Source organism: Eretmochelys imbricata, chromosome 4 (genome assembly GCF_965152235.1).
Source record: "Eretmochelys imbricata isolate rEreImb1 chromosome 4, rEreImb1.hap1, whole genome shotgun sequence".
NCBI classification, from domain to species: domain Eukaryota; kingdom Metazoa; phylum Chordata; order Testudines; family Cheloniidae; genus Eretmochelys; species Eretmochelys imbricata.
This window is the reverse complement of record NC_135575.1, coordinates 115548559-115562347: the sequence shown is the minus strand read 5'-3', so window position 1 is coordinate 115562347 and position 13789 is coordinate 115548559. Positions and strand designations below refer to the sequence as shown.

At 46.9% G+C, this 13789-nt stretch overlaps 1 protein-coding gene across 1 annotated transcript in view; it reads left to right on the top strand.

Annotated features, from left to right (window-relative positions):
- Positions 1-1307: 1307 nt before the first annotated feature.
- Positions 1308-13789, top strand: part of LOC144263674 (ADP-ribosyl cyclase/cyclic ADP-ribose hydrolase 2-like) — a 30159-nt gene continuing 17677 nt past the window's right edge. Inside the window, exon 1 of the mRNA XM_077814629.1 lies at positions 1308-1486. Coding sequence (XP_077670755.1) covers positions 1308-1486 — 179 coding nt within the window. The remainder of the gene's footprint in view (positions 1487-13789) is intronic.

The window sequence follows — 13789 nt, the reverse complement described above, 5'->3', positions numbered from 1 at the left end:
CCACTATTTGTGGAAAATCTTGGTCCCACCAAGAGTTCTCCTAAAGAAAGATGATTAACAGGAATTCATCAAAATGAATCAGTTAACCTACTAGTGCAAGCATATTGGCATACTGTGATATAACTAGACGGTTAACAGTTCAGGTGTTCAGTGAGGATTTAGGGATGTGCTACTACAAGAAAGGAGACCAATGGTATACATCCCAGGCGCTCACATCCACAGGCAAACTACACAGTTGTGAGCATTTCTATCAATATGTACAGGAAAGAAAATTGACAGTGGAGCTACATTGATTTACATCAGCTGAGGATCTGGCCAAGATCTTATCCAGGGCAGAGAATATACATATAAATTAATTTGTTCAATACATGCAAAGTTAAGTTTAATCCATTTGATTCTGAGTACAATTGATTCCAGACCACAAGGCAGTTTTCTTCAGCAGGAAGACTTTATAATCTGTTTTATCACAACACAAGTTTTGTTGCCAGACTCCATAGAGAAATGAAAAGATATGGACAATACTTATGTCACCTATACTGATTGTGTTGTGAGAGTTATGATGTGTGAACTCTTGTTATAAAGTTAGTGCTTTAATTGTTGTGTATTCCTTCACAGTTTATTCTTTGTAGTGTTGTTGCAGGCATGTGGGTCCCACGATATTAGAGACAAGGTAAGTGAGGTAATATCTTTTATTGGTCCAACTTCTGTTGGTGAAAGACACAAGCTTTTAAGCTACACGGAACACTTCTTCAGGTCAGAAGTTTGTCTCGTTCACCAACAGAAGTTGGACCAATAAAAGGTATTTCCTCAATCATCTTGTCTCTTGGTTTATTCTTGACATTGCTATTTCGGCAAATTGTGCAGTTAGTAGAAAAAGGTATGTAAGAAGTGTAACACTGTTTGAAATAAAATGGTATTAAAATATTTTCATTAATTCATGGCAAATTGCCATGTTCAGTATATTGTAGCATTCCAATGAGTATTCAGCAAATCTGAATTTTTGTTAATGGTACATCAGTGATATGTTTTCTTTAGAGGGGGTGTAATATTATCTAATAGTCACAAGATGGCAATAGTACAAATAGTTTTACAAGCTGGATTTTTCTAATGACTTTTAGCTCTGCAGTAGTCCCAGGAAGCTGTTGCATTTCACAATATAGTTCATTTTCTATTGGACTCTGCACCTAGAATCATTTAAGTGCAGGGCCACAGCCTATATTGATACACAAATATAAACTGCAGTCTTCTCTTTTCCGTTTGGACATTTGATTATTTTATTTCTTTATGACTTTGGTTCTCACAATTTCATGATGAACAGCTTCTTCTTGTCTCTGTTAGTAGGTCTTCTTTTCAGTAAAGACTATGTTAAACCCACAGAAATAGATGGGAAGAAGAAATGGAAAGGTGAAGGTACCACACCTAACCTGGAGAGCATTGTAATTGGAAGATGTTATGAATATATTAGAATTGTGAATCCAAGTGTTGGGTAAGTAATTTTCTCTTTCTGAATCAGTCTCCACACTTTAATGGTTTTACAAATCATAGGCCTGATACGACAGTCTTAATCATAGGAGTAGTCCTGTTGAAACCAACATATTTGTAATTGTTGAGAAATCCAAAATTCATCTTTAAAATAAATATATTAAAAGGGATCGGGGGCGGAGGGGGCACAATCGTTATACCAATAAATTAAAAACCAGCAGGATCTTATTAAAGGAAAAAAGGCAAAATACCACATTTATTGTGAACACAGAAAGATTCCTAGTAAGCAGTTAGTTACAGCTATAACGTTCCATTCAATCTCATATTTATTCACACATTCATTCACAGTCACACACACACACACACACACACACAGAGGTTCTGCAAGGTTGTTATCATAGTTACCAGCCTTAGAGTTGCTCATGCCAAGCCACTGGCCAGGTGGCCTGGACATGAGGTGGGAGCAGGGCCTTGTCAGATGCTCATCTGATGCTTCTGGAAGTTGGTTTTCAGAATCAGACCCCAAAGTTCTCACTTTTTAGAGTCTATTTTTATAGGAATTTCTTCCTATGCCAGTCTATGGGAATTGCTTCATCATGCTGTTGCTGAATCAATCAGCAGATAGCACATTCCTCCATGCTGCTAGATGTTATCTTGTTCTTTAGTTCTCCCATTCTTGAGGCTGTTGGGTGGATTCCAGTCTGCCCTCTGGGGGTCCTCTGGTTATTTCCACTTGACGCCTTCTTCAGCAGATGGACACTGGATTCTTAGGCTGGCACCTCCCTGATCATTCAGTTATTATCCACACCAAGCATCCATCCACATACATCCTCTATCTCTATTTTAATCACAATTGTTAATACAACAAAAGGGCGGGGAGTCTCTGGGTGCTGTTTCTGTTGTTAGAGTATTGCTTTGAGTCTCTCTCTCTGTGAATTGCTTTGAGAACAGACTCTGTCTTAGAATGTACTATCACAATTAGCAGCTTGCAAGTTTCACACATAGTGGGAGAGAAGCAGTACCAAAAACCAAGAGACCTCTTAATTAGTAATACCCTGGAATTTAAACTCTGGGGAATCAAACTCATTTGTGATTTTAATACAGAACTTCTTTAATATGATCCAACATAATATTGTCAGGAATTCTTCAGATTTTAGCTGATCTTTTCTTTTATACTTCAGGAACCTTAATGAAAAAAGCTGAAGGGACAGGATATCTAATTTAACCCTCTTGTGCTTTATGTTGTAATGTATGAATTTCTGAGAGCTAAAACCTGGCCATATTGACATGTTTCTTATAGTAACTTTAACTGTATTACTTTAACCCTAAATTCTAGTTCCAATGAATGATACAACAGACTTGTGGACCCATATGAATAACAATGGTGAAAACATGTTGAAACGGGTGAGATGAGAATTAAATAAGATTTTGGCTGAAATTGATGTGACCCAGGGTTTCATTAGAACACATTTTAACAAAGACTAAGATTCTGAGCTCATCCTGCAACAAATTAGGGATTGACTGGAATGTTTAGATTAAAACAAGGCTTATGCACTGTGACGCAGCAGGGATGGGGAGTGTTGACCTGGGAATATGGCAGGAGAGTTACACTGGGGATGGGATACCTGTGAGCCTCTAACCTGAGCCAGGAGGGGAGGGGTAGGTAACACCTCTGCCCGGGAATGTGGACAAAGGCTACAGGAGAGAGCCTGCTGGGGTGGGGGGGGATGGGAGGGTTAGTTTCAGTTTGGTGCTGGGTGGTGGAACGCAGGGAACTCCAGGGCTGGGGTCTAAGCTCCCTGCTCCCCCAGAAGGACTTGACTGAGGGGTCCTGGTTGTACCCACAAGCTCCATTGTAGACTGTGTTCCTATTGTCCAATAAACCTTCTGTTTTACTGGCTGGCTGAGAGTCACAGTGAATCCCAGGAAGAGGGGTGCAGGCCCCGGACTCCCCCACACTCCGTGACATCTGGTAGTAGCAGTGGGATCGACTGCACCCCATGAACGGCGCTTCCTGCAGTAAGTGACTAGGGAACAGTAAAACGAAAGGGGATTGATGGGGACCAGGCATGCTGAAGATTCAGAGAGATGGTTTCAGGGGGCGGTTAACCCCTGGGAGTGTGTGACCAGAGAGAAGGACTTTTGCGGTAACAGGGTCCCCCGGGGGATTGCAGCAAGCAGTCCCAGGGGCAGAGGAGTCTGCAGCTCGACCCTGGCAAAGAGGTGGTGACCTCAAGAAGGACTGGCACTCTAGGGTTTCTTCCTGGAAACCATGGAAAGCTGCACAGGCCTGCGAGTGGCCAGCAGGGAGATGTATGATAAACGCCTTAAGAGCGACCTAGTGGAGCTGTGCAGGCAGAGGGGGCTGCGCATTGGGAGGTTCACCAAGGAACAGCTGATTGCCCAGTTGGAGGAGTGGGATCGCTTGGATGACCCGATCCCTGTCCCTGAGGGAAGCTGCCCAGTGGATGCAGTGTGGGCCCTGGGGCCTGACCGGGCTGGGAGGGGTCAGACTGGTGCCGAGGACATCCCGAGACCCTTCCTACCTATGCCTGGGGGAGGGGTTGGAGGAAGCCCAGTGAATACCGAGGGCACCCTGACCCCAGCAGCCAGCAGGGGATCCTCCCGGCGGAACTCCCCATTCCTGGAGCGGAGGCGGCTGGAATGGGAGAGGGAGATGAAAATGAGGGAGCTGGAGGATCATGAAAAGCAGTGTCAGCATGAGCGGGAAGAGGAGGAGAGGCAACGCCAGCATGAACAGGAGGAGGAGGAGAAGCAGAGACAGCATGAACTGGAGCTGGCCAGGCTGAGGAGCAGTGAGGCCCCGGCTGCAGTGAGTGAGGGGAGACCCAAGACTGCAAGGAGCTTTGATAAGTGCTTCCTGGCCTAGCGTAAGGAGGGGGAGGACATAGATAGCTTCCTGACAGCCTTTGAGAATGCCTGCAAGATACACAGGGTTGACACTGCAGACAGGCTCCAGTTTCTCACCCCCTTACTGGACCCCAAAGCCGTGGAGGTGTACAGCCGAATGGCAGGGGATTACGAACTGTTCAAAAAGGCCCTGCTCCGTGAGTTTGGGCTGACCCCCGAGATGTACCGGAAAAGGTTCCAGAGTCAGCGTAAAATGCCTGAGGTCACATACCTACAACTGGTCAACCAAATGCAGGGATATGCCCGCAAGTGGACAGCTGGGGCCCAAGCTAAAGAGGACCTGCTTGACCTAATTGTACTGGTGCAACTGTATGAACAGTGTCGTTCTGACCTGATACTGTGGTTGGTGGACAAAAAGCTAGAGAACCCACAGCATGCAGGGCAGCTGGCCGACGAGTTTGTGAACAGTCAGTCAGGGTGTAGCAGGGAGGAGTCCCAAAAGAACAGGCCCCCCACGATGCAGAGAGAGAGAGAGTCACCATGGGACCTCCCAGCAGGGAAATATGGAGAACCCCCTCCCAAGGGGAACACCTGGCGTCGGGACCCACCGACCTGCTCGAGGGGACCAACGTGACCTGAGCTGCTATCACTGTGGCCAGAGAGGCCACGTACGGACCCAGTGCCCCAGGCTCAGGAACAGACTGAGCAGAGCCAACCTACCCAGTGTTAACTGGGTAGGGACCCAGCTGGACGAGGGGCAGACGGCCCAGGCAAGGGGGGCTGCCAGCTTACCATCTGCTCAGGAGGGAAGAATACCCCCGGCTAGCTCTGCCAGGGGGCTGGAGGCTCTGGACTCAGGGTTCTCGGTTTACAGGGTGGGCGCTGTCCCTCCAGAGAGAGTGTCTTGTTCCCCTGGAGGTAGGTGGGAGAAAGGTCAATGGATACTGGGATACGGGCGCGGAGGTGATGCTGGCCCGGCCCGGCCTGAGGTGGTGCCCCAGATTGGGTGGTGCCCAACACCTACCTGACCCTGACAGGGGTGGGTGGGACCCCATTCAAGGTGTCCGTGGCAAGGGTACACCTGAAATGGGGGGCCAAGGACGTGAGGGTGCACCACCATTTGCCCACTGAGGTTTTGATGTGGGGGGGGGGACCTAGAGGACTGGCCAAGCAACCTCCAGACCGCTCTGGTTATGACCCATAGCCAGAGCCTGCGAGGGGCACTGCGCCCTGACCTTGGGGAGGGTACCACACCGTAGGTGTAGGACCCTAACCTGGTGGGGAGGGAGCACCGAAGGGCATGGCTCAGAGAGGCTGTGGCCTCAGACCCGGCCAATGAGAGGGAGCTGGTCTCCATCCCTTCCTCAGCCGCTGAGTTCCAGGCTGAGTTGAGGAAAGATCCCTCCTTGCGGAAGCTCAGGGACCTGGCCGACCTTAGTGTGGTACGGACCATGAGGAGAGGTTGCCAGGAGAGGTTCCTGTGGGAGAAGGGGTTCCTGTACCGAGAATGGGTCCCCCAAGGGAAGTGGAGTCCTGTGGGATCAGGAGGCAGTTGGTGGTACCCCAGAAGTATTGCCTCAAGCTACTGTACCTGGCCCATGACATCCCCCTATCAGGGCACCAGGGAATCCAGCGCACCCGGCAGAGGTTGCTACAGAACTTTTACTGGCCTGAGGTCTTTACCACTGTCCGGCAGTATTGCCGATCCTGTGACCCCGTCAGAGGGTGGGGAAGGCCCGGGACAAGGGGAAAGTGGCTTTGAGACCTTTGCCCATCATAGAGGAGCTTTTCCAGAAGGTGGCCATGGACATAGTGGGACCTCTCAGCAAGACGACCCAGTCGGGGAAGAAATACATTCCGGTGGTGGTAGATTTTGCCACCCGCTACCCCGAGGCAGTGCCCTTGGCTTCCATTGAAGCAGACACCGTGGCAGATGCGCTCCTGACCATTTTCAGCCGAGTGGGGTTCCCCAAGGAAGTCTTGACAGACCAAGGATCCAACTTCATGTCGGCCCTGCTCCGGTGCTCGTGGGAGAAATGTGGGGTCCGGCACAACTGGGCCTCAGCTTATCACCCCCAGTCCAATGGACTAGTGGAGAGGTTCAATGGGACACTAAAGATGATGCTGAAAACCTTTATGAACCAGCACCCGCAGGATTGGGACAAGTACTTACCTCACCTGCTGTTCGCGTACAGGGAGGTACCCCAGGAGTCTACCGGATTTTCACCTTTCGAACTGTTATATGGAAGGAGGGTAAGGGGCCCCCTGGACCTAATGAGAGACGAATGGGAGGGGAAGGCCACTCCCAGTGGAGAGTCAGTGGTGGAGTATGTCCTGATCTTCTGAGAGAGACTTGCTGAACTCATGGGCCTGGCCAGGGAGAATCTGGCCAGAGCCCAGAAGAAGCAGAAGGTCTGGTATGAATGCACGGCGTGGGCCCATGCCTATGCCACCGGGGATCCGGTGATGGTTCTCATCCCCGTGAGAAAGAACAAACTACAGGCTGCATGGGAAGGCCCTTTCAAGGTTGTCAAGCAGCTAAATGAGGTAAACTAGGTGGTGGAGCTGTCTAAACGGGCGCACCACCGCCGGGTGTACCATGTGAATATGATGAAGCCATATTATGCCAGGGGGAATGTGGTGTTGGCCGTGTGTGGACATTGGGAGGAGCAGGGAGATGACCCTCTAGTAAATCTATTCCCTGGGACCAGAGCTGGTTCACCCCTGGAAACAGTTCCCCTCTCGGATCAGCTAACCCCTGCCCAGCAAGCTGAGATCGGGGGGTGCTGCATCTGTACCGACAGCTGTTTTCCAACCAGCCTGGACGCACTAATCTGACTGTCCACCAGGTGCAGACAGGATCGCACCCACCAATAAGATGCTCCCCCTTCTGAGTCACAGGGAAAACTGCTCAGGACCTAGAAAGAGAGGTCAGGGACATGCTGGCTTTGGGGGTGATCCAGCCATCTGCCAGCCCTTGGGCCTTACCGGTGGTGCTGGTCCCGAAAAAGGACGGGTCGATCTGGTTCTGTGTGGACTATCGGAAGCTCAATGCCATCACTGTATCGGATGCCTACCCCATGCCCAGGCCTGATGAGCTCCTAGACAAATTGGGAGGAGCTCGATACCTTACCACCATGGACTTTACAAAGGGCTACTGGCAAGTGCCGCTAGATGCAGATGCCTGGCTGAAATCGGCCTTTATCACCCCTCTGGGGCTCTATGAGTTCCTGTCCCTGCCTTTCGGCCTCAAGGGAGCGCTGGCCACCTTCCAGTGCCTGGTGGATCAGCTACTGAGGGGGACGGAGAGTTTTGCCGTGGCGTATATTGATGACATCTGTGTCTTTAGCCAGACCTGGGAGGACCATGTGTCCCAGGTTAGACAAGTGCTGGACCAACTCCAGGAGGCTGGGCTGACTGTAAAAGTGGAGAAGTGCAAGGTGGGGATGGCTGAAGTATCTTACCTGGGCCATCAGGTGGGGAGCGGCCGCCTAAAGCCAGAACCAGCTAAGGTGGAGGCGATCAGAGACTGGACCGCTCCCCACACCAAAAAGCAGGTCCAAGCCTTTATTGGGTTGGCAGGATACTACCGAAGGTTTGTGCCCCCTTTAGTGCCATAGCCACCCCCATCACCGAGCTATGCAAGAAGGGGAAGCCAGACAAGGTGGTCTGGACTGAGCAGTACCAGGAGGCTTTCCGGGCAACTGAAGGAGACTCTGGTCAGTGGCCCAGTTCTGGCAAACCCAGACTTTGACAAGCCCTTTATGGTGTTCACTGATGCCTCAGACATGGGACTGGGGGCAGTGTTAATGCAGGAGGATGAAAAGGGGGAGAGACACCCCATCGTGTACCCGAGCAAGAAGTTGCTACCCCAGAAGCAATACTACGCGGCCATCGAGAAGGAGTGCCTGGCCATGGTGTGGGCTCTCAAGAAACTAGAGCCATATCTCTTCGGGCGACACTTCACTGTGTACACGACCACTCTCCCCTGACCTGGCTGCACCAGATGAAAGAAGCCAATGCCAAACTCCTGAGGTGGAGCCTGCTCCTGCAGGATTATGATATGGATGTGGTCCATGTAAAGGGAAGTACCAACATCATAGCGGATGCGCTGTCCTGGAGAGGGGGCCCTGAACTTCCCCAGGTCACTGGTCAGAGTGACCCCGCTCAGTTCAGTCTCGAAGCGGGGAGAGATGTGACGCAGCAGGGAGGGGGGAGTGTTGACCTGGGAATGTGGCAGGGGAGTTACACTGGGGATGGGATACCTGAGAGCCTCTAACCTGAGCCAGGAGGGGGAGGAGTAGGTAACACCTCTGCCCGGGAATGTGGACAAAGGCTGCAGGAGAGAGCCTGCTGGGGAGGGGGGGTAGTTTCAGTTTGGTGCTGGGTGGTGGAACGCAGGGAACCCCAGGGCTGGGGTCTAAGCTCCATGCTCCCCCAGAAGGACTTGACTGAGGGATCCTGGTTGTATCCACAAGCTCCGTTGTAGACTGTGTTCCTATTGTCCAATAAACCTTCTGTTTTACTGGCTGGCTGAGAGTCACAGTGAATCCCAGGAAGAGGGGTGGAGGCCCCGGACTCCCCCACACTCCGTGACATGCACCTTTCTGACAAAAAACAAGTGTCTTGTTATAAGACACTCATCTGTTCTGAATAATGTAACATTTTGTAGGAAGCCGGGGGAACAAAAAGCTAGTTCCAAGGAGATTAGAGCAGAAGGCTTCTGGAAAGAGACTAAGAAAGATTTCTAGAAGAAAGAAACAAGGAGAAATAGAATGTGACAAAGAGTACTGGGATGAAAGTAATAGATATAAATCTAGTAACTGGACCAGCTAGTCTGCATCTACAAAAGATTATTCCAGGCTGGAAGTTAAATATTCTTCTCAGACCTTGTTCAGCAGAAGCTGAGAAGTAATAATGCAGTTTAGCAAGAGGTAGAATTACCCCTGAGTCAGAGAAAATTCTTTGTACCTTAAGAGAATTATTTAGGACATTAGCTGTAGCTCATCAGTTTCAGAATCTGAGATTGAATCCAGAGGGAGAAACCCATGCACCTAATACCCAAGACCAATCTTGGGAGAAGAACCTAGTCAAGTCAGATTTAAGAAGTGAAGGATTCAATCTTATATCAGCCAGTTACTACTCTTGTTATTAAATGCCTAGCTGGAGTAACATCTAAGAATTCCTACCTTAATATCCAGCCAAGAATTCTTTAAGATACACAAATTCCAAGGTTGTAATTTGAAAGCCTCTGCAGCATGCTGGAGAAAAGATAGAATAACTCTTACTCGAGTAATGCAATAAGAAACTTTTGCCTAGGTTGAGCTTGTTATTTCTTTAATTGATAATGAATGCTGTTAGCTGAATAAAATGAGAAATGCTCCATAATCTAAATTTTGATGGGGGGGAGGAGAGGAACCTAGAGGACTGGCCAAGCAACCCCCAGACCGCCCTGGTTGTGACCCGTAGCCAGAGCCGGCAAGGGGCACTGCGCCCTGACCTTGGGGAGGGTACCTCCACAGTTAGTGTTGCAGTGCAGTGTATCAACTATAGAACTACATTGTGTTGTGATATGACCTTTTGATTTCTTGCTATTAATAGGTATTAATAAAAGTAGAATTTAGTTTACTACATGGATGGAGTCCTGCACCCTCCGTCTTGGGCCTTACTGAATGCTAATACTGTACATTCAGGCTCTTTTTCTGTAGCAATTGTCAGCCTTCTAATAAAACTTTTCAGAAGTTTAAGACTTTGTTTAATTTGAGTTTCAAATGACTAATTGCCCCTACTGAATCTTCAGTCTTCTCTCCTCTTCTTCCTTTTCATATCCACCAAATTATATTTCAAAATTTAGAGTTAACATAGTGTGCGTGGGACTTAGGTACTTTTGAAAATTTTACCCCATATGATTAAAACTAGTCTGGTAAACATTTTTGAACAATATTTATGAAACTACACATTGAAATGTTATATTTTATGAACTGCAGCTTTAGATAGCATATGTCTGTTGTAATGCCATCTTAGTGTCTGGGATCCCACACACATATAATATAGCCATATATGTATCCCAAAACGACATTAAAACAATATTAAGGTTGCAAAGTCAAGCACCCAAAAGTTAGGAAATGCCAGAATTAAGGGTGCCCAGCATCACACAGTAACTCTGTGGCACAGTCAGTATAGAACCTAATTCTCCAGTATGGCATTCAGCTTCCTTAAATAGACCATCCTTTCTCTTCCTGTAATCCCCTGCAGTTCACAACTTCCAATTTATGTATCACCTGAGGCAGGGGTCCTACAGGCAACAGTCTCATTTACTACACAGCCCTGATTCATCCCCAGAGCATCATCCAGCCTATGCACTAATAAGGCAGGGGCCATGTGGAAAAAAACAGTAGGTGAGTTAAACATTTTATCATAATGCATATGCACAAAGGGGCTGAATTAAGGTTACACAGGCAACCTTTATTCTGACATTTCCTATTTTTTCAGTGTTTGACTTGGTAACCTCAACATTCTTTTAATGTAGGGGTTTTTTAAATGTAATTTCCTACATTTAGAAAAACCTGAAAAATCAGATATTCCATCCTGTGGAGCCATATTGACCTCCAATTTAAATCATCAGCAAGGTTTAGACCTTTGGATCCACAGTAGAGACCTATAGCACTTGAGCTAAGGTAGTAAATAGCAGTAGTAATAGGCTGTCATCATTTATGTGGACCAACCAGTAGAGAGAGATGAGACAGTTTATTAGTGGGTTTCACAGTTCTCTGACAAAAGGAATGTACAGATTGAGGATTTACTGATTCAATCCCAGGTTCTGTAGAGAAGCATGCTCTAGTGATTATAGATTATAATATGTTATAATAAAGGGTTCTACCTTAGGCCCCATCTTTGCCTCTGACACCCTCTCTCCCTTTCCAACCCCAACACATGCACACACCCCAAGTTCCTGCCCCCTTTTCCCTTCTGGTCCTATCTATCCCTCCCATCTCCCTCTCTTCCTATCCATCCTTCCTCACTCCTGAGATCCTGCCCCCTTTTTCTCCTAACCTCTCACCCCTTGCTTTTGCCCCCATCACCTCAGCTCCTATCCACCTCCACAATCAGTGTTTGTCCCTTTCCCTCTCTGGCTCTCGTCCACCTTCCCACTCTGCACTCCGTGGTTCCTGAAACCTTCTTCTCCCCATCACCCTTTCTCATCCCTCTGCATTCCAACGTGGCTGCTTCCTCCTCACTACCTGTGCATCAGCAGTGCAACATTAAGAACATAGGTGAGACAGTCTCCCTGCTCTCATTTCCAGTGCCCGATAGCACAGTGCCCCTGGCAGCCAGGTGTAAGAATTGCAGATTCAGCTTGTCCCCTGCAGCCCTGGTCTGGACTGGAGCTTACTCAATTGCTTTGTGAGGAGAGAGGTGTATGTGCAGTCCAGTTGGCACACAGGAGCTGTGAGGAGATGGAGCATGCTCAGCACAGACAGAATCTTTGGATAATTGAGCTGCTAAACTGTAACATGTTTCTACTAAGCACGTGTGAACTGACATTTCACTCCCTGCCAAATTTCTGTTTCCTGCTCCAAACCATGAAAACTAGGGCTTCCTAATACAACTGGAGTTTTTTTATATAGGCAAAAAGGTTTTTTCCCTTAATCACATTCTCAGAAATATGTGAACCATTTTGGCTGAAGCTTCCCGAAAATATTCAACCCAGGGCAGACACCTGCCTTGGAAAGTTTCAGCCTGAATGGTTGAAGTTTGGCAAATTCATAAACAATTAAAAACAGGGTTTTATAATGGGAAGTGTCAAGCAACCTTAACTTTAGATGGCACTACCGGCTCCACCTATAATTATAAATTACAGGAACTTAAGTAAGTGCAACACAAAGGTCATTTTAAACAAGTCAAGAAATGCAAAAGGTAAGGATCTCATAATACCTTTATGTTGCTCACATTTATATAAGATCTAAGGCTCTGATCTTGCATTGTGACTCAGATAGGCAGACTGCCTAAGATGAGTCTCACTGAAGTAGGGATGATTGAAATAAGGATGGAAATTAACACATGCTCAAGTTCTTTCCTGAATTGGAACCTAAACTAGCATTATAAAAAGCACAGCTACAGAATTACTGTCAATATTATGTATTTTTGTGTTTTCCCATAGGCCCATAAGTAAAGATAAAATTTTGTCATAGATTCTGTGACTTTCAGACTTCCGGGGCCTTTGCTGAAGATGTCATGGAGCTGTCAACCACTGTGGGTGGTGGGGGCCCCACAGTTGTCAGGTGCTGGCCCCAGAACTCTGAGCTTCCACGGGCTGCAGTAGCCCCAGAGCTCTGAGCCACTGGTCCTGCAGCTGTCAACCACTGTCGTGGGCAGCAGGGGTGGAGGGACAAAATTGTCAGTTCCCCCCCACCCCAAATTATTTTTAGTAAAAGTCCCAGACAGATCACAGGCATCCGTGAATTTTTGTTTATTTCCCCAAACCTGTCTGTGACTTTTACTAAAAGTAACTGTGACAAAATCTTAACCTAACCTATAAGTGAATACTGTAAATCTAAACAAAGTGGAAATTTCATACTGCAAGTACAAAACAGATATTTATTCTTTATAACTGTAAATTATTTCTTGTTTATTTGCAAATTGGCCCAAAACTAGTTCATACTGAGGAGGAGTCACCTGGACAGTTTCTGCTTGTAAAGTCCTGTGCATATGCAAAAACCCCTAACAAAAAAATTTAAATGGATAAAGGATTTTTTTCCATTCTCACATAACTCATAAATGGATGTATAGAGTTTGTTCAAACATTTACACAAATTACCTTCAGATTAAGACCAAAGCATGGAAAAATTTCAGACAAAAAAGGAGAATTTTTCAGAATGTTATCAACATGTGAAAATAAAGGATTATAATGAAAGTCTCACTGTCACTATAATGGAGGTTTCTAACAAGCAAATGCTATATTCATGCATACACATGCTTCTGTAATACATATACAATGGTTCTATAAATTCCATTGGCTGGCAGTGTAGATTACTTCTCATTCTTTAGCTGACTACTACAAAACAAATCCTGTATAACTTGTTGCTGTCTGTATTAAGTTTGCCAGGAATCACCCTTATATATGTGCCTTCCATACCCCCACCCCATAGTTTTGTAGTTGCTAATTAAAATATCTTCAGTAGGGGAGCAGAATAATACTTTTGATTTTGTATTACATGCTGCTCAAACATGAGATGACGAGCGATGAAAAGAAAAATATGCAGTAAATGAATTGTTCAGGTATTTACTTAAATTCCCATTGAAGTCAGTGAATATGTTAAGTGGTGACCTGATCACAGTCTACAAGTACCTACATAGGGAAGAGATTTCTTATAGTAGATGGGTCTTTGATCTAGCAGGAAAAGGGATAATGAGATCCCTGAATCCTATGTTTCAG